The 21,816-nt window shown below is 39.2% G+C and overlaps 2 protein-coding genes across 4 annotated transcripts in view; one reads left to right on the forward strand and one right to left on the reverse strand.

The window, feature by feature from the left end:
- The window catches only part of phb2a (prohibitin 2a), a 99,671-nt gene that overhangs the window by 18,467 nt on the left and 59,388 nt on the right, over positions 1-21,816 (reverse strand). Inside the window, exons 2-4 of the mRNA XM_056264757.1 lie at positions 2,840-2,868; positions 2,050-2,179; positions 605-689 (exon numbers count right to left, since the gene is read on the reverse strand). Of these exons, the coding sequence (XP_056120732.1) occupies positions 605-689; positions 2,050-2,179; positions 2,840-2,860 (236 nt within the window). The 5' untranslated portion in view covers positions 2,861-2,868. The remainder of the gene's footprint in view (positions 1-604; positions 690-2,049; positions 2,180-2,839; positions 2,869-21,816) is intronic.
- pex5lb (peroxisomal biogenesis factor 5-like b) overlaps positions 13,336-21,816 on the forward strand; it is a 70,558-nt gene continuing 62,077 nt past the window's right edge. The window contains exon 1 of one of the 3 annotated variants that reach the window (XM_056264753.1): positions 13,336-13,707. In XM_056264753.1, coding sequence (XP_056120728.1) covers positions 13,687-13,707 — 21 coding nt within the window. In that variant the 5' untranslated portion in view covers positions 13,336-13,686. The remainder of the gene's footprint in view (positions 13,708-21,816) is intronic. The other 2 variants (XM_056264752.1, XM_056264754.1) reach the window with 2 other exon arrangements.

The following is a 21,816-nucleotide window of genomic DNA, read 5'->3' on the forward strand; positions in this document are numbered from 1 at the left end:
GTTTTTTTTGTTCAATATGAGCCACACGCTTTTGAACCAACATAGGTAAACGAGATGTAAATAAGACATTCATTATTGATTTTTTTATAGCGAGAGTTTCCATGATTATAAAGGGAGGGCTCTTCTCTTGCATTCTGTTTATTACCCATACACAATCTAAATACAAGTTTAGTCTATGTAAACTGTTTCTGTATTGTCAACCGTATTTAATTGCGCAATTAAATTGGAAACTGACAGTTGACAATGAAAACCAACAGACGGCATTTTTTTCAAGTACTCTCAATTGCATAGTTTTTGCTCTGGTACCGTAATTGGCACAGAGAACTACACAATTTAACTGTTATTGGTAACAACTACTGAAATGTTGGTACTGTGATAACCCTAGACACAAGTTCCTTTCTCCGGCACGGTTAGAGATCACACTACATGCCTGTAGATCTGTGCCCGAGCCCATCTATGTAAGCGGGCCAGGCATGGTTCAGCATACAAGTCAAACGAACTAGACTTTAGAGGTCACTAGGTGGTTCAGCTGGTCTGGAGTGAGGACACTTATTATTATAATGAAAGCTCATGGCTTGAATGTTGGCCGTCGTGTGTAATGTACCTGATGTGCAATCCTTCTGCAAGCACAGTGTCCATCTGCATCCCTCCAATTCTGTTGAAGATAATGGCTCTCTGGCCACCCTCAACTACACACATACACAAAGCAAAACACAATTAGTTATTAAACTCCCAATAAAGCATGCACGAGTTTAGAAAATGTGAGAGAATTGGGGAGTAGTTAACTACAAGTAGCGACGCTACTAACTTAACTACATTTTTCAGTAGCTTAGCAGTAGCTCAGTTGCTTTTTAAACAGTGTAGCTTTTCCAGTAGCTAACTACTTTTTGCAGCAAGTAGCAGTGTAGCGCGAGCAAAAGCTACATTGTGTTTTGTTGAGCCTGCGCGAATCAGCGCGATGCAAGGATATTCTTCTTCTTGTTAGATTACAAACTAATTTGTTTTGCCATTACCGCCACCTGTTGTTTATTCACGCATCTTGCGGCTAACGGTTCACTGACGTACAGAAGACCTCAAGCACAAATTTAAGGACGCACATACAGGTGATTAATGGCCATTTTAAAATGTATTAATTATCCTGCTTTATTGTTCTCTATGTTACATCAAACGTCTATTTCTGATTTAATTACAATGAACCGCCATGATCTGTCCGCGTTTGGTAATGAACATAAAAGACCACTAAACTAAAGTTTGCGCCATCGTGTTTCAGTTGAACAAAAAATGTAATCTTAGTTTGTTTATCGCACGACAAAGGCTTTGATCTAATTAAATTGGTGTATAGATGTGTTGTGACTGGATCCAGAGCGAACCGAACTGTGCTCACAAGCAGCTTGTGATTCAGGTTCTTCTTTCACAGTAAATTCTGCGAGCTCCATCACTGCATGTGAGCGAGTTTAACGTGCATAGTCAGTGCCACATGTGAGCGGTTGTTCAATGTATTTTGCAATGTAAAATGCAACCATCTCACAGTCACAATCGGTATTTTTGAGAAAAAGTCTATACATGCAATTTACGTTGGATGTATATTTTGTTCTTGCAATGTTGTATTTGTTGCAATTTTGCACTTTTGACAAACAGTCTGAGATATTTGAGTGTTGTGTGTAATAAAACAATACAAATCATAATTGTATTGCATTGTTTTAAACACTAAATATTTTACTTAAAACATTTCTCAGACACTTATTCAGTTATTTATAATATATGTTGTTCAAAAAAAGCAAAAGTAGTTTCAATGTAGCTAGCTACTTTTTGATCGTAACTTGTAGTGTAGCTAACTACTTTTCCAAAAGGGTAGCTTGACTGTAGTTTAACTACTTTAACTAACGAGTAGCTTGTAGCTTGTCAAACTACAGTTTCAAAGTAGCTTCCCCAACACTGGAGAGTACATAATGAAAGAAGAATTATTATTTTTGGAAGAACTTCCATTCATTATTTGATTTGCCCATTCTAACCATGTAATCCTTCTTTATTTTTCAGTGTGTGTTTTACCTGTGTATGTGGCTTCTTTGACACCGTAGGCAAGGGCACCGGCTCCGATGAGCAGCTTCATGCCCAGCCCAAGCCCTCGGGGGCCGGACCCCATCCTGCCAGCAATCTGCCTCAGCTGCTGCAAAAAGTTCTGAGACAAACAGACACATTACAGTCAGACTTTTCAAATACACATTCAAATGGTTATTTATATTATATGAATGATGTTGTCTTATATCTATTCAAGGCAGCATGATATATCATATTCAACATGCTTGAACCTCCTCCAACTAATGCATAGGCATCATGATTTGAAGAGACTTGAAAGTCTCAAGCCAGTTTGATTCAAACTCAAGTTTAGAAAGGCTTTTATAGTAGACTACAAAAAGGTAAGAAAATGTATCCAATATTATAAGGACCACTAAAAAAAAAAAATTATTAGTGGTTTTTGTGCAAGATACCAGTAGCCTTGACCTTGTCTAGGACAAATGAGGACCAATTTTAAAATACTGTTATAAATTCACTATATAACTGAGACAAATTGTGATTTTAGAGTGAGCTACATCATAATAACTATATTTCAATGAAGGTCACACACATAAAGTTATACAACGTGCGTCATTGTGGCATAACTGAACCCTGCAAAGCTAGCACACTACTAGCATTGCTTTTTTTAGACATAAATAAACCTAGACAATGAAATGCAAACTGCTAGAAGCCAGTTATTTAAAATGCAATTATTACCTGCCAACAAAATATTTATATACATTTCCAATACTTTCTTTGTATTTTTAAATATGATGCGACTTACTCCGGGATCTTTATTCGCCATGCTGCTGCCTGTGCTGTTCTCGACTGTACGTCACCTGTGACAGTCCAACCACGTGATGCAGCACTTCCTGGTTTACCCTGTGGCACCATGGGAAATGTATTCTACTGGTGGAACTGTGGTGCAGTAGTGAAATGAATGAACGTGATTAAACCGCGAAATCTTTAACAAAGCTTTCTTTAGAGACCCGTGGATAACCTTTTGCTGTCGTGGTTGGATTAAACTTTAATTTTATACCACCTTTTGTGGGTCTGTTTGTGAGAACACATGAGAGTAGCCTACTTAAACGTGTCGGGAGGTGGCAGTAGAGAACTCTTGTTTACGTAGAGCTCAGCTATATTTTCTACACACATTTCCTTTTCTGGAATGTTACCTTTAATGTTCCTCACATCTTATGATGCTTTGGAATCATTTAGAACATGTTTGTATCTACTGTATTATTTCATGTATAATTCTGGAATAAAAAAAATCATTTTTCATTCTCATGAAAACAACTCTAAAGCTAAATATATTTATTAATTTCACATTATTGGGTAACACTTTATTGTAAGGTGAAGTAATAACAAGTAACATGTAGCAGTAAATTTAAGCATACAAGCAACTAACCCAAAATTAAACCCTAACTGTAACTCTATAGTAAGAAGCCTACATGTAGTTCATTAATATCACTCAGTACTTATTTGAGTAAGCACAATTTAACTATGTCACCTTAAAATAAAGTGTAACCCATTACTCTAATCCAAATGTTTTAATTGAATGTAATTGTATTTAAATTTATCAAAAAGGCAGTGTGCAATTACTACCATGGATGTTTTTTATTTATTTTTAGCCTATTTAAATCAACATAAAGTCAGTACTCCCATATGTGTATACTTGAACGAAAATGATAAATAATAACCTTAATGATCCTAAAAAATACCTTAATTGTTCTTAAACAAAATGTAATGTATTATTTCTTTAATATATTAAAAAAATTAAATGTTACAGACATCTCAGTATGTAAGCCCTTACATATTCCAGACATTTCTGTCTCTCATTTCGTGTACTGGGCAACCTGGCCTCAAAACTGCAGAGAGATCGACGACACATCTGTAGCCTACATCACACTCTCACGCCAATGCCATCATGGCTGAATAAACTATTTAATTGCTTGAAATGCTGGAACATTTATGCGAAGAAGTTTTTTTTCCAACAAATCAAGCATACAATGAGTCAGAAATAAGTATAATAAGGAGCAAAGCTGCCTGTCTCTGCTTCCATCTTTCCCCCAAAGTTATTTTGGTGTCTCCTAATGATTGATGCTAAGACAATCAATTACTGTCCTTTTACTCAAGACTTTTTCATTTCAAAATCTTTTACTCAAGTCAGTCAGACTGATAGCTTGTGTGGCACACACACAGTGTATTTGTTTCTATGTGTCAGAGATACCTGATATGATTGACTTTCCTGCTCCAAATCCTGTTCTGAATCTGTCACTTTTTATCCCTTCTTGACACAATGGCAGATGGTGGATGTATGAATTTGACACGGTGACAATAACACTCTGAACACCCGTGTGATGCTCACTGTGCTGTCATTGTGTGACCTTTGACTAGTCTGACATCAGCCCATCTGGCATCTCCTGGGCTGAGGCATTCATTCAATTGCATTTACATCAATGCATCCATGTCCTGGCCTGTTCACTATGTCTAAGCGAACTAAGGTCAAGTGGGTCAAATAAAAAGTATAGCCAAGATCGGCCGGCACTTTAAAGTCCCACAGTAGTCAATCATTTTATCCCATAAAACTCATCTTTGATCACCAAAATGATTGGATTGACAATTTTCCTTGAAAAACATTTCTTCATATTTTAAAATGGCTTGAATGTGACTCTACACCCTTGCGTCATTTAGTATAAGTGGTTCTATGAATATGCAAATTAGCCCCGCCTCCACTCACTCACACCAGGGCTGCGTTCAGCGCCGACAAAACGTTGCAGAACGTTTTTTAAACAGAAACGGTGATGCGTTGAACGCACTGTTGTGATGACGCAAGAGTTGCAACTACGGCAGCTGAGAAGGCTTTTTGTGTTCTTTGTGAAGAATTTTCGGAGCCTGATGAAGTCGGTATAAATATGTTTAATACTACAAAATATGCCCGATGTTACAGTTACTGCACTTGCCGCCCAGAACACAAGAGAACATCCCAATCGAGTGAAGGGATTTGTGGAAACTGAAATGGAAGCACATCTTACCTAATAAAGACTAAAACACATCTATTTAGCCTCACATTCTTGTTGTTCATAATGTTTTATTAATACCCTGTATTTTCTTTCTCATCTTTAGGAAAAGCACTTTACATGCATTGTTTATTTCTATACCAAATGTCACACACTTGCAATGAAGCTAAAAATATAAACAACTACATCATTATGTTGATATCTATATTTTTACAATAATACTTATGACAAACATGTCTTCTGATATCCTTAGTTGTTGCGTATCGAACACATTTGTAAATTACTTCCATTGTGCGAGTTCTCTTTAATACCGTGTGCTTTATATACATGTTGCTGCTGATTGGACTGCAGTTCTGACACGCCCACCAAACAAGAGAAAACGCATCTCAAACCCCGTTGCACACCGGTACACACCGTTTCCAGGAAACATGACGTTCAACCCGGAAACCGTAGCAAAACGTTGCGCACCGTTGTGATCTTGAACATGCCCCAGCTCAGAGATCCACTCATTGACCTGATTGGTTACAAGGTAGTTTGTGACGTCAGAAACACCAGCGATTTCAAACAGTGTTTTTGGTTCACTGCAGTTTTAAGGAGAAAATACTCAGCAATGGAGTTGACTTATGACTTTGCACATGGTTTGTCTTAAAGGGTTAGTTCACCCAAAAAATGAAAATTATGTCATTAATGACTCACCCTCATGTCGTCCCAAGCCCGTAAGACCACCGCTCATCTTCGGAACACAGTTTAAGATATTTTAGATTTAGTCCAAGAGCTTTCTGTCCCTCCTTTGGAAATGTATGTACGGTATACTGTCCTTGTCCAGAAAGGAAATAAAGACATCATCAAAGTAGTCCATGTGACATCAGTGGGTTAGTTAGAATGTGTTGAAGCATCGAAAATACATTTTGGTCCAAAAACAACAAAAACTACGATTTTACTCAGCATTGTATTGTCTTCCGGTTCTGTTGTCAATCCGCGTTCACGAGTCCACTGCTGACGTAAGACGCTGCTGACGTGTCTCTGGTGCGTCCGTGTATTCGGGTTCAAATAAATATGGCTGGGCAAAAAATGCAAGTCTTCCTCTGTGTGGAAATCCTTAGACATGTTTGTGAAGATTGTTTTGTTTACAGCGTGCGTCTCCCTCAGACTGTAAACGAAGCTCGGGCGCACTGATAACACGTCGTCAGCAGCGTCTTACGTCAGCAGCGGCACTGAACGCGGACTGACAACAGAACCGGAAGACGAGTAAAATCGTAGTTTTTGTTGTTTTTGGACCAAAATGTATTTTCGATGCTTCAAAACATTCTAACTAACCCACTGATGTCACATGGACTACTTTGATGATGTCTTTATTTCCTTTCTGGACAAGGACAGTATACCGTACATAGATTTTCAATGGAGGGACAGAAAGCTCTCGGACGAAATCTAAAATATCTTAAACTGTGTTCCGACGATGAACTGAGGTCTTACGGGCTTGGAACGACATGAGGGTGAGTCATTAATGACATAATTTTCATTTTTGGGTGAACTAACCCTTTAAAGCATATTAAAAACACCATATAGACATATAAACAACATTAAAAGCTTGATTTTCACCACAGGCGGACTTGACATCAGTGTGGTTTTAGTTTCAGAATGGTCAATGTAATAGTGTTTTCTCAGGTCAATTCATGATACCAGTAATTATTCAGTAAGATCAGGTAGAAATAGCAAGGAAATAGCAATGCATTTTTACTTTTTACAGTGTTCAAAGTGAATTACTAGTTCCAGGCCTCTAATTTGATCAGTGCTGGGACATCCCTTTTTTGTGATCCTCTTATATGTTCCCTGTGTCATGTCTGGACATTTGTTATATTTCCTGTTTCCTGTCCCGTGTGCCGATTTTGTAGTCCATTGTATGTTGATTAGTCCTGATTGTTTCCAGGTGTCATGTTGGCCCCTGTGTATGTATAGCCATTGTCAGTCATTAAATGTATGTACCGGTATACATGGTCCGTGTGCCTGTTCCCTGCGTTTCTCTCAATGCGCAACAAAAAACTCACGTGACTTTGCCTCAACAGAGGATGTGATTGGATAACTGGACTAACCAGCGAACCAATTTCTTTGCACGGCATCTGAAATGTTGGTTTGATCATTCTGAAATGCCTGAGCCAATGTCTGTCATCAGAATGATTTGGTACAATGACCTCCCAGAAGTGTCTCACGTGATTGCGTTCCCAAACACCAGGCATCCAAACGCAAGATAACATGATGACAGTGTTTATTGCGTTTCGTCTGCGCGTTCTGAGACGCAAGTCATTTATGATGTAGAAAAAAAAGAAAAAAAACAGTTTCTTCCCCGATTGCAGCAGCTTCCATTTTTATTACGATATTTTGCGCCAATTTCCCAGGAAGTGATGATTTTGTTCTCTTAAACACATGGGATGGAAATGCTATATTCACGATAAAGTATGTTTTCTGTGATATTCCAATTTAGTTAAAGTTAAATTCAAGTTAAATTCGCAACTTTGGATGGTGGAAACATATCTACGGATAGTCTATGCAGTTGTGGTGGGGCTTTTTCAGTGACTTTCTGCAGGTTACATTGTTTTGGCAGTAGGTGGTGACAAGTAACTGTCTTTATGAGTGAGTCATTGAATTAGTAACTCAACTGATTTGTTCAACACTGTGACTCATTAAGAAATAAAGACCAGTTCTGGCATAAAACTCAGTCTGATTTGACTCATTTGGTAGTGATCCCATCATTATCCTCTATTCTGCCAAGACCAAATACATTAACATTGCCATATTCATCATTACCATGCCATTCTCTACTATTACTATACCAATCTCCCGAGAGTTGTCATGACAGAACTACTGTGTGTTGATGCTGAAAACGGTTTTCGTTTGGGGAATAGAAATACACAAAATAACTGGCAATTTCTAAAATCTAAATTACTCAACATTGGAACAAAATACTGAGGAGGACTTTTACTTTCTGAACCTGGACTTTACACCTCTGCTTTTACGACCATGTGTGCTCTAGAACTAATTTACATTTCAAATAGTGAAATCTTAAGGCATACTTACTCAAAGAGATGCTCATTAATTAAGGTTCATCAGTCTGCTCTGGGACAGAGGCTTCATATATATAGCCTTTTCAGCTTCAGTCTTGACTCAATTTCGCACACAGGAGAACACAAGGACATCTGTGCCAACCAAGAGTGTAGAGAGCTCAAGGTTGACTTTGATGGCAAATATTCTCCATCTTTGCTGTTCGCCACTTGAGAGTGGGTTGTGAAAAGGCAGATGTTAGGGTCATTAAGCAAGCATGAATGTCTGTCTACAGGACATGGAGATTAGTTTGTTTGTTTGTTTTGTATGATGGTTGTAGAGAGAATGTGAGGTCTGTTAAAACAAGTGACTCTTACAAGCAAGTGGCTTCATTTTTAAAAAAAAACTTGAAGAATGAAAAGATGTCATGACGGATAAGAACTCAATGAGGTTCACCAATTGTATGTGTGCACTTTTTAAACACAATGTTAAGCAGCAACCCTGAAGGCCAGAAATTTGTTTAGTAAAATTGGTGCCTTTTGGCCTCAATGGAAATGCAAAATATATCAGGTTAAATAGTCCCAAATCTTATGTTAGAATGACCCGAAATCTATATTTTTGTCATAGAAAACCAATAAATACATATGTTAAGTTTACACATCTTGCATATTATATTTTATTTAAGATATTTTGCATAATATGCAGTGATCTGCGATTTACAATCATTTTCATAATTATGTGACAATAGTGTGCATTTAATTCATATAACGTCATTGTCTGCATGTACAATAGTCAAATGCATTAAATATAAATTGTAGAAAGCATTACTGCATCAGTTTGGATAAACTGTAGGACAAACAGTTCAAAGAGGATGTCCAGAATTCCCACTGCTAATATCAGGGCACACATGAGTCATAGCGAGGTCGAATCAGCCAGCACATTAAACAGCACAGAGAACGACCGACCAAACCGCTCAATCTGTGAACTGAGACCGGTGCAAATGAGCAAATGCTTAATGACATTAAATAATATCATTAAAAAAAAAAAAATTCTCACGCAGAAACTGTTCTGCGCCTACAATACATGACCAGAATGAATTCCCAAAGAATTAAAGACCCCGTGAAATCAAAATGTAAGTTTTTTAGCTTTTAGTATGAATATAAGGTTATGAATAATCTGGTGTGTTTCAAAACACATTTTCTGTCCAATCAAATGCTCTCTAGAATCTAAAGTGTCCCGCCCCCTATGCTTTAAACCAGGGGCAGCCTTACCTATGTTTCACCCGTTTCAATTGAAACAGGCCCCGCCCTCCAAGGGGGGCCCAACAGACCAGCAAAATCCCATTCATTTTCTCCGTAGGATATTGATTTTCAGCCATGTCTAACCATTCAAGGTAGATTGACCACGAGCTACGAGGTTCTGAAGCGAAAGTTTCTGCTCCTATAAAAGCCACAAACTACGAAATCAACCTTGTCATTTGCAAAACACTGACGTCTCTGATTGGACGAACTTGCGGTTACCATGGCGACGTTTACCACCCCCGCGAATGGCTTAAGCGATCTGAAGTTTAATATCGGTAGTTTGTATTTATACCTTTGCCTTTTTTGCCGTTAGGTTAAAATATTATTTTGAGCAGAAAAATAATTTTAAGAGGAAATGAAACATACAAACGCCAGTGGTGCTGAAAAACGAAAGATATCGGACAACAAAAGAAAAGCTTCAGTCTACCAAACGTTACTCTGCGTGAAAAGGCGAGGCTTATTCCAACATACAACGCTGTCTAATTGTATATAGTTTTAATAAAATAAGGTTGGATTATTTCTATGTTGAGCTGCCTGTTCATGAAGCTGAAAATGCACTAATAAAATAGTATAGCCTACCATTGATGCAAACCAACAGGAATCCTTGCTTTTTCTGCTCTATTATGTTTATGTTTTATGTGGGTAGGGCCCCATATTAGTTATTGAAACGGGCCCCCAGATGCTTAAGGACGCCACTGCTTTAAACACCACCTGGCCAAAGCGACCGTTGACACGTCACTGAGCAATATGGGTTGGAGATGTGTGTTCGGTTGCTCAAACGCTCGAGTTTTATTCCGTTTTCCAACTGTACGTTGGTTAAGAATGATATGGCTAGAATTTATTTCGCGCCTTCTTTTAAAAACGGTGCTTTAAAGTCCCCCTGTGGTGAAAATCAAGTTTTTAATGTTGTTTATATGTCTATGTGGGGTTTTTATTATGCTTTCAGACAAACCATGTGCAAATTCACAAGTCAACACCATTGCTGAGTATTTTCTCTTTAAAACTGCAGTCTCAAAAACGCGGTTTGAAATCGTTGTTGTTTCTGACGTCACAAACTACCTTGTAACCAATCAGGTCAATGTGTGAGCGTCAACGAGTGGATCTCCGAGCTGGTGCGAGTGACTGGAGGCGGGGCTATTTTGCATATTGCAAGTTTTTGTAAACAGTCTCCGTGTAAACAACAAGAACGCAAATCTCTGAATACGATGATGTCATGCACATGCGTATTACGTGTTCATTCAATAATGTTTCATCGCCATAATGGCCTGGCGGCAGAATACAGGGTTTTAAGTCGTTTTTGCAGATTCGTGTGAAAGGGGATCGTTTTGACAATGGTTTCGTCTGTACGAGGAAAACTCAAAGGAAAAACGTCTCCGTTTTAAGTATATCGTGGTCGTGTAAACGTACCCTCAGTCTAGAACTACAGTTACTTACTCACTAGGCCCTGTCCCAAATGCCACACTACGGACTTATGGACTTCCTCAGAGTCCACACTTCGGTGACGTCATGTAGTGCAGACCTATAGGGCCCTTAGCGTGAGTCCGCGAGGGCGCATTGAGAGGTATTTTTGGGACAGACTCGATCGTCACGCCGGAAACAGGAAGACGGTCTAATTGTTGTTATGGACAGGAGCTACAGGTTCGGGGAAATATGCTGCCTATTGTTGTTGTGTTTACATATGACTCAGTAAAGCCCTGACATTCTGTTCTATTTATTTAATGAATCATAATGCGATCGTATTATTCAGCTCGCTATTATTAGCCTATGTTTGAGACATCAACCACTGGTCGATGACCATAATGTTTGTATAAACTTGACATAAAAACCGTAATGATAATTACACTTAAACATTTTCTTCTCAGCCCTGTTAACAATTGTCCGTGAGCGAAATCTCCTCCCATCCGTTGTCTGATTGGCCTTTCGCAAGGATTCCTGGGTAGTTAAAGTGCGTGGATCGAGCCTGCATCTATGCGGGCTTCGCGGAAGACCGCTTCAAGGGTACAAAGGGGGCGCTGCTGAACACACTTCAGAGCGTTAAAATGCTAAATGGGACGGCCTACGGACTCGTAGACTCGCGAGCACGCGCAATTTAAGTCCACGAGACCGAAAGTCCGCATGAAGTGCGCCATTTGGGACAGGGCCTTACTTACTAGCACTTACTCACAATTACTCTCAACATGGGACTGGTGGTGTCAGTCAATACACGGGAAAACGAAGTAACTTGCGTTACTTATTTGAAAAAGTAACTCAGATATTTTGTTGTAAATGTAAAAGTAATGCATTACTTTACATGTTACTTGAAAAGTAATCTGATTACTTATCTCACATTACTTGTGTTACCCCTAACACTGGTAAAACCTCGTTACATTGTATGCAGTGTACTGTGGTTTCGTGATAATGTATTAATTATTCCTACTAGATGTTTGAAGACACCTTTTAGTTACCGAAGAAATTTCAGTTACTTTTTAACCCCAAAAACAATGTTCCTTAATGAGAGCTTCTTTCCTAAATACTTGAATGTAAAGGAACAATTGAGGGCAAATGTAAATGCTTAGATTGTATTGCACATTAAACACTAATTTAATCAAGAAATGATTAAAATATTAAAGATCATGATCAAGAAATGAGATGTAGTCGTACAACAATGCATTATTGTCACTGGAAAAATAACGTCTAAACGTATAATCATTTGATTTCTTTTCTCTTTTTTTGTCACATAATACTCACTAGGATGTGGATTTACTGAAACCATTAGAAATTCATGAACAAATCATGAGGAAGACTGAGGGTTTGCAGTTATTGAGGATTTCTATGTCCTGACCTTATTTGCTATGACTCAGGGGGGAGAAATATTTGATTACGTGTCAGCTCATTAATTTGAAGCTGACATACAGTGTAGACTGCATGACTGCGAGTGAATAGGTTGTTGTGTTTCTCACTGCTGATTAAGCTTGGACTGCTACACCGAACAAGAGACAATCAATCATAATGAATGCCTCCAATGAGACAGTGATGGAAGGAACAGGGCACTACCGCACTCAAAAAACCCCCCGTAAAAATAGAGCACAATGTACTGTATTAATCTGAAGGAATTTTTCTGTATTTATTTTTTGACCCGGCAATGAGCTGCCAGTACCTTTTCTGTTATCTTACAGATTTATTTCTGTACAATGTGGTCCAAGCAAGAAAATGATATGCTATAAATTCCGAAACATCAAAGGACAATAAATCAAATTTAAATAAGAATTACTTCAGTAATATAGTCTATTATGAGCCAATTAAATTGCTTTGCTCTGATTATTTTATAAAGAAATAAGCCATATACTGTAATGAAAAATGATTGAATGAATGAATGAACAAACTTATAAATATGGCTCGATCTCTCTCTCTTTCTGTCTCTCTATTTATAATGGTAGTTTTTATACATCATGGTAGTATATGTTGTACTGTCTTTAATTAATGCTAATTTAAATCAGTAACAATAATGGCTAACAAAAAAAAAAAGAAAAAGCATAAAAATACAATAATAATAACGATAATAATAAATGTCCCTAAAATAGGATGAAATGTTGCCTGGATATGTTTTTGTGAGGTTTGACTTCAATCACAAAGCATTTAGAGGAGTTAAATATGTCAAACTTGATACTTGATTAAGTATCACATAAAAAAGAAGAACACTTTGTTAATATCTACTTATTTTGTTGAACTAATTGTAAATACTCTTCATTAGCTTGTAATAAATAAAATTAGGCTAAATTTAGAAAGTACATGTATGTGGAAGACTGTAAATGGTTTCCAATTTCATCAGATTAACATCCTCTTATCACTCAGCAGTATAAAGTCCACTGATAAAGTGTACAGTAGTGAAGGCTACTTCCTCTTCCTCCAGCAGCATCAGCAGCACATCTTGAGTGTTGATGTTATTCATGGGAGGTGGCATTCTGCTCAATAAGGCGTTTCCGCGCTCAAGTGGGCTGGGACTCGAACGTTTCCACTAAGGAGTGTGTGTAATAACCCGAGGGGAAAAAGAGGAAGACCATACTTTCTTTACGAACCCTCTACCTCGAAGCTAACATGTAATATGAACGTCAGAAACTCGGATGCGCGGTCTCGTGAAAGGTCCTGTAAGAGGAACCCTCACGTGGACGGAGCCGGAGCATGAAAACAACATCTCGAGACTCAGGGATTGCTCCGCTCATCTTTCTCCTCCACATTGACAATTTACAGTAGTGGGTACCAACACACGGCGGGTGTTTTCAGCACTTGGACTGAATATGTACCAGGGACATTCACAGGTAAGCTGGCATGCTTCTTTTATCTATTATTGGTCAACGGCGCGTGAAGCAGCATCTCATACCGGCACGTGCGCATGTAAAAAAATTAATCATCCTCAAATTGAGGAGTTAATACTATTCTCACCGGTCAAATCGCACTCTTTAAGCTCTATTTTAGCATGTGAGCAATGGGCAAACACATTTCACGACATAAGCTTTAATTGCACGAGGAGGACGTTAACTCTGAAGAAAAGATAATTTCAAGGCATTGTTTTGTCCCATTGAAACGTTTAACTGATGTCTGAACACCATGTTCTGGTTTTATTTGTGTCATGCATTGAATAAAACACCTTTGTTTTAAAGGGCCTCAAAAAAAGTCCCCATTAAGTTTTTTATGTGTCATATTATTGTAAGATAACTTTTAAAAGGCTTTACTACTATATAGTAAAATATACTTTCTTTTACTATAGTATTATAGGCTAATTCTATGTTTTTTCCTCAATATCCATTGTGTAAATACCAAGATGTACTCATATAAATGTGTTGCACATTTTTTTGAAGAACTTTAAGCAGTTTTAAATGCACTTATTTCCTTTTTCCTTAAAAAAAAAAGACATTTCATCAATAAAAAAATGGATTAAATGAGCATTGATGTCATTAACCCTTCATGACTGCAGGCTCAACGTCCATGTTTTGGACTTGGAAGGAATTTGACCTTCATAGAGTCAGATGAACTTAGATATTGCCTGCTGCCGTTCACATGACTGATGATGCTGCGCTTGCACTTCAGGGAACTGCCATCAAGTGTGGTTTGCTTCCGAGTCCTCAAGATAAATATGTCTTCCGTCTCACCAAGCTGTAAATCTGAGTAGGATGGGTTTAGACCACAGGTCTGTGTCACATTTCTCACGATCAGACAAAGGAAAATCAGTGTTTGCGATTTACAATTGTGTGTTTGCAAGTAATTTGCTGCGTCGCAATTTGTGGCTGCTTCTTTTCCTCATCAGTTTCTGTCTGATATTGTAGATGCACAGGAGGAGGAACAGAGTGATGTTTTAAAACATGTTTTAAACATCAAGTTGAGTATAAAGGCTCGAATGCTGTAACTGTAGTTTATGGATGTTATGCAGTCTTCCTACTGATCTCTGCCACTCACAGCACTGGATTCTTTAAATCTGCATAAGACTCTGAGAATGAGTGATATATGCTTAGTTTAGTGCATTTAAATCATTCGACTACTTTGGTTCTCACTGATAAAAGGAAGAACTTTAAATTTTCCTAAATTCCCAGAAGCAAGAGAATAATGTTTGAGAGTGTGCCTTTATGCCTACATAAACCTTCTTTGGTAAAGCTATTCCCATGGCTTTGCCTTCTGAAGGAACATTAGTTCAGCCGAGACTAAAAAAGAGAAGGGTGAGAAAGCCCTTTGATGTGTTTATCATAAAAATTCACCTCCACTAAACCGTTATGTAGAGAATTTTGTTCGTGGAATACTGCTGTTGTCCCATTTAGGTTAGCAGGCTGTGAGAGATGTGTGATAATTAAGCTTTTGAGAGGAGTAGAAATCAAGAAAATCTTAGAAATCTTATTTTTTAGATATGCAATACATTGAGCTAGGGCTGGGCGGTATGATGGTACATATTGTGATCACGGTATAAAGTGTCTATTGTTAGAGATTTTACTATATCGTTTATTTCGCGGTATATATCTGCGTAGCACAGTATTTAAAGTTATTTACACGTAAGTGTGATAAAACATGCATGAATGAGAAAATAAAGAGTGAGAGAGTGAGAAAGAACTCAATGTAGTTGGTGCTCACGCTGACTGACACACAGCTAAAGCTCGGGCGCACAGAAAGCCGCCTATCTTAAACAGCATGCAATCACGAATTCATAATGTGTATAATAAAGTTATTAAACGCAATAAGCTGTGAAAAAGAGAAGTCAGCTGACAGGCTTTCTGTGAGAAGCGCTCAGAAAGCAGGCTTCTCTCAGAAATCGATCGCGAATTCAGTTCTCTTTCACGTCTTATTGCGCTTGGATGGTCAGATAGACACACGATAATGTCAAAATGCACGTCGCGTAGAGTAATCACGTAAACATGGTTATGTCTTAAATTAAGGTGAACATTTGGGTGAAAACTTGTTGTCTGTCTCATTCATTTTAATCAAACAACAAAAGACAGAAAACCACTCACTTCTCTTGACTGAATCACTGTTGTATCTTTTGATTAGAATCAGTTAATTTGATTCATATACAGTGAAGACTATGCAGTGTTTTAGTTTTACACTTGATCATTCTATTTCTTACAATAAATAAATCTACCGTAGCTGAAAAACGCAAAGTTTATTTAATTTGTATTTTGCTCTATTGTATTTGTCCTACTGTTTGTAATTTGCTTCTTTGTTCTTATTTTTAATACGAAAAAATGAATAAAAACAGCTATATCAAGATATAGATCGTTATCGTGAAATACAAATTTTCATATTGTGAAATAAGATTATTGAGCCACTCAGGGGTGCAATTCCCATACAACAATGTAACTCGCTGCTTAAACACTGTACTTAGATGTATCAGTAGATAAATGAACTACCTTGTTACGACTGTTTCCCGAAACTGTAGAAACATGTGCGGACCTCCGTCAAAAGAAAGATATATTTTTTTTTTATCACGTGACATTAAATATGTAACTGGTGTAGACTTTATTCCCGTATAGCTACATACGGTTCATTTAACTCAGGAGTCTTCTTCACAACATAATTTCTGTAATAGACATGCTACTGTATCTGACGACTATTTCACTTCACTCGTTTTGCTTTATTTGATGTTTGGTTCCCTCCTTCGTCATACTCCGGGGTTCCCTTTATGCTTTTCTGCACATGTGCACTCTTCATAAAGGGCACTAAAATACACTAAAAATGCTGGGTTGTTTCAACCCATGCTTGGGTCAAATATATGCAATCCCAACCATTGGGTTTAAAAATTGGTTTGTCCAGATCTGACCCAAACAGGGTTTGAAACTATATTTGATTATGCTAAAGTGGAACTATAGGGTACACTTTAAATATCGTGCATTTAAAGACTGATATTATACAGTGATCATACTATCCTAGTGATATTTTAGGCTTAATATTAATAAATGTGTATTGTGCAATAAGTTTAATTGTAATATTTATATCAGTAGTATCAAGTGATAGGCCTATGTCAGTAAATATGTTAATGGATTTGTACTATACTTAGTGTGATTCGGTATAGTTTTGGTAATTTTGGTAAAAAAAATTTTTCACTAGGATCACAGAAACTATGCTTCTAATCACAGGTTGAGAGCTGTTCAAACCACACAAGTTTTCGTGATGCTGTTTGTGAATGTTCGTTGGAATTATGGTTTCGTTGAATCGTTGAACTATGATGGTACCAATGGAACTTACAACCATAGTTGGCTAACAATGCTTTAGGGAATTGCACCCCATAATAGCACAAATTAAGCTCAATGGAAATGAATGCTGAAAAATGCTGAACAGTAACCTATTTTTGCCATGCATATTATCTGTTTGGAGCCTTTTGCTAATTATCGTCTCCCAAGTATCTCAAAAGAAACCAGTTATTTAGTGTTACAAAAGCCTCTTAAGCACACCTGAAAGGAGCCATAGTTAATTAAAGAGCATATTGTATTTCTTTAATAATTTAGTTGAAACGTTCTTGACTTGCACATGACTATTTCACCCTGAGAGGGAATATAACAATGAATCGTAGTCAGAGAATATGGTGAGAATTTCCATTTCTTGAGTTCAACCTCTGGAAAATAGCATGCATGGGAAAAACAACTAACCATGACAATGGGTCAAAACATTTGGTATAAACTCAAGGCTGAAAATGAACACATTAAATGAGTACTGTTTGCCTTGGTGACAAACTTAAATGGATCTGAAGCAAAAATGTAGAATATAAACACTGATTTTAAGACAACAGGAACACGTATTGTAAGATTAAAACAGCGATTCTTTCACATAACAAGCCATAACAAATCCACTGTTAATGTTTAAAGACTGATTGCTGATTGGATTACAGCCGTCCGGATCAGTGTGGTCTGCACCGGAACATTAGAAATTAGATGACTGCTTTTGAAAGTCAATGAAAATCGAACCGTACCATAAAACATTGATCAACAGACATTGCTCACTCATTTAGCTCACAATGTTCCAGTAACCTGAGAGATTTTCAAACTGTCACTAATACCGAGCTCTATAGATAGAGCACTAAATTGTGCTGAACTTACCAATTTCAATGTAAGCAAATGGATCAGTCCCATTCATGAATTCAACACAGTATACTTAAATGTCATTGAATCCTGGGAGTGTTGAAGGCAGGGAATTCATCCTCTCCGGCCTTCAAAAAATGGGTCAGATGTGAACCCTAAGGCAGGTTGCTCTTCACTGCAGCTTAAACTGCTAATCACTTAAAGCAACTGGATTCGGCTGATGACACTGCAGCTGTTGTGCCTCTTTTCCCTGTACCGGATCACACGCCACAGACCACATAACGCCATCTGACACAGCAGCCACTGTGGATGGCACACAGATTCCCTGGTGAAAGTAGGTGCAAAACGCAGAGGATTATTGTAAATTTAAAAAAGCACAGTGCAAATAGCATAGGCTTTTTTTCTCTTTGACCTACAAGTGTGGCGCACATGTGCGGATTAAACTCACATCCTGCCAGGCCTTCAAATAATGTCTACTGTCTTATAGTTTGTGTAAATATGCTCTAACCAAACATTTTCCAATTGTCACTGTGAAGAGACAATTGCATGGGTTCATATAAAACTGGGGCTTTTGTCTAACTTTGAATAGAGTATGGTTGCTGAAGGTATGATTAATGCTAATAAGCCTCTGGTGGGCCACAGTGGAGCCGAAACTGACCTCGGATATGAGCAAAGATTGATGCAGCCTTAGGCTGCTTCATTCTCCAAGGCATTGCTTAGAGGATTTTCAAGGTAACTGAATATTCTTGTTCTTACCAAAAGCTGTGATCTTTGCTTGACAAGTGTGTGTAGTAAGCTAGAAGTTTGGAATTATGTTTTCTTCTGGCTGCGCACAAATCACAAGTTAATCATGTAGGTGTATAGCCTAGCCTGTTAAATATCGAATGAGTCATAAGTTTGACAGGAGAATACAAGAATATGTGATAACAATGGCATTATAGGATGCTGTTGTGAGGTGGGCATTTGTATTATGTGGAGTGGGCAACTAGTCAGTATTAATAGAAATACAATTAAAAGAAGTTTTTTCTAAGAACATTTACTTTGTCATTTTAAAGAGGTCCTATTATGCCCTTTTAGTCTTGATTTTATTTTAGGGGTGTACTAGAATATGTTTTCATGCTTGATTGTTCAAAGAACGCATTTTTTTTCACATATTTTACATCATTACAGCTCCTCTCCTCTAGTCTAGAACGCGCTGTTTAGGTTCTGTTTCAATGAAGCCCCTCCTTCCGAAATATGAAATGTGCTGTGATTGGTTAGCTGGCCCAGTGTGTTGTGATTGGCAGCGTGTTCGGGAAATGTCACGCCCCTCGTAACCCGAGCTCTCAGATGTAAATAATAAGGATGGCGTCAATTTCAAACCAATTCGACCCCAATTCAGACCCTGACATTTTTTTAACCGCTCTGAATTCGTCTGCCTTAGTTAGGACAAACTTTTTCCGGGATGGAAAAGACCGTGACAAAAAAGATGCTTCTTCAGCCGTTTCTTGAAAATGGCCACGGACTCAGCTGCTCTGGTTGAGTTGGGCAGGTCATTTCACCAGCAGGGAACAGACCAGAAAAGGGTCAGAGAAAGATTTTGTGCCTCTTTGAGATGGCACCACAAGACGGCGTTCACTTGCAGAGCACAAGTTTCTGGATGGCCCTTAAGTCGGAAGAACTCATCTCTAGCATAGCTCAACCAGGACTCGTCACCTTTTTTATAATTGTAGGTAATTGTCACGTACTGCTCCGAGACACAAAGGTTGAGGATCCAAATACAGTTTTATTGAAAAGGTAATCCACAATCGTAGTCGAAAACAGGCAAAGGTCATAAACACCGGGTAATCAGTCATAACAATAACAGGGTCAAAGGGGCACAGGCAAAAACAGAGGAAACCAAGAAAACCGGACAGAAGATCGAAAACCAAGATAAAGAAAACCAGGAGAATTAATGAGTGTACATGGTTTAAATAGGCTGAGACTAACAAGGTAATGAGACACAAGTGGATGCAATCAGGGATGATGAGTCCGGGCAGTGAGTTATGGGAAATGTAGGTTATGAGGGAATGACAATAGCCTGATGTGGAGTGCCCTCTGGTGGCTCTCAAGGGCACTCCAGCTGGTGATCGCTACATAGCCCCCCTAAAAGGAGCGGCTTCCAGATGCTCAGGGGGCCAGGGCGGATCCGAAGGTTCAGGGGGCCAGGCCAAATCCGAAGGTTCAGGGGGCCAGGCCGAATCCGAAGGTTCAGGGGGCCAGGCCGAATCCGACGGTCCAGGGGGCCAGGGCGGATCCGACGGTTCAGGGGGCCAGGGCGGATCCGACGGTTCAGGGGGCCAGGCCGAATCCGACGGTTCAGGGGGCCAGGGCGGATCCGACGGTTCAGGGGGCCAGGGCGGATCCGAAGGTTCAGGGTAGGGATGGGCGATATATTATCGTTTGCGATATATCGTTAAAATTTTTCCTCACGATAAGAATTAGTCTTCCCGCGATAATAACGATAAAGCCTATGACGGGACGCATTCGCAGCTCACGCGCATGGCGGAAGGCGGACGTGAAGCTGAGGTGAAGTTTATCGCTAAACGAGTAACTACCTCTACAATCTGGAACTGGTACACACAGATTTTCATCCGCCCATCTCGCCGAACACTGACTGAGCACTTGAGAGTGTCGCTCTCCGTCAAGTGATCCGTAAAGCCCACTATATCAGTTCATCTCAATGAATACACAGTGTATTTGACGCGCAGTAAACACTGAGGCGCATGACGTGCTGTCACTGCTGAGAGCGCGCCGCTCCGTGTTTCTCATGCACTCGATGAGAGAGAGAGAGTCTTACATACCACGCAGAATTGAAGTGTACATGATGTCTACATGTAAATTATATTATTTGTTGTATTTTCCTGTAAAAATAATGGAGTTCATTTGGAATTATTCAGCTTTGAGCAAGCAGAAACTAATGCGCAAACGCAGACATGATATTCATGAACCCAGCAGCTCATCAATCCTTAGTGTGGTTTATATTGTTAGTAGTATCAGAATTCGTAGTAGTATTAGTATAACTATTCGTTGTTAGATTTTTTATATTTCAAACTTGTAAATGATTTGAATTATTACTGTGTGATGTTTTTCAGTATAGTTGCACTATTTAAACATTATCTGCACTTTTACAGAAGAAACGTATGCAACTTTTCCATTTCTGCAAGGGATGGTGTTTACTGTTTTACTGTTTTTTTATTATTATTTTATGTACGGTAATTGGTATTTTATAGGAGCCTATTTGGTGAAGGGTACATTTTACTTTGCATGCAGCTATCACTTGTAGCCAAAAACAGTGGTGAATATGGTTATATCGTCATTGATATCGTTATCGCAATAAATGCCAGAAAATATCGTGATATATTTTTAAGTCCATATCGCCCATCCCTAGTTCAGGGGGCCAGGGCGGATCCGACGGTTCAGGGGGCCAGGCCGAATCCGAAGGTTCAGGGGGCCAGGCCGAATCCGACGGTTCAGGGGGCCAGGGCGGATCCGAAGGTTCAGGGGGCCAGGCCGAATCCGACGGTTCAGGGGGCCAGGCCGAATCCGACGGTTCAGGGGGCCAGGGCGGATCCGACGGTTCAGGGGGCCAGGCCAAATCCGACGGTTCAGGGGGCCAGGGCGGATCCGACGGTTCAGGGGGCCAGGGCGGATCCGAAGGTTCAGGGGGCCAGGGCGGATCCGACGGTTCAGGGGGCCAGGGCGGATCCGACAGTTCAGGGGGCCAGGGCGGATCCGACAGTTCAGGGGGCCAGGGCGGATCCGAAGGTTCAGGGGGCCAGGCCGAATCCGAAGGTTCAGGGGGCCAGGCCGAATCCGAAGGTTCAGGGGGCCAGGCCGAATCCGACAGTTCAG

This window comes from Rhinichthys klamathensis, unplaced genomic scaffold (assembly GCF_029890125.1).
Source record: "Rhinichthys klamathensis goyatoka isolate OS25496 unplaced genomic scaffold, OSU_Roscu_1.1 h1tg000011l_1, whole genome shotgun sequence".
Lineage (NCBI taxonomy): Eukaryota > Metazoa > Chordata > Actinopteri > Cypriniformes > Leuciscidae > Rhinichthys > Rhinichthys klamathensis.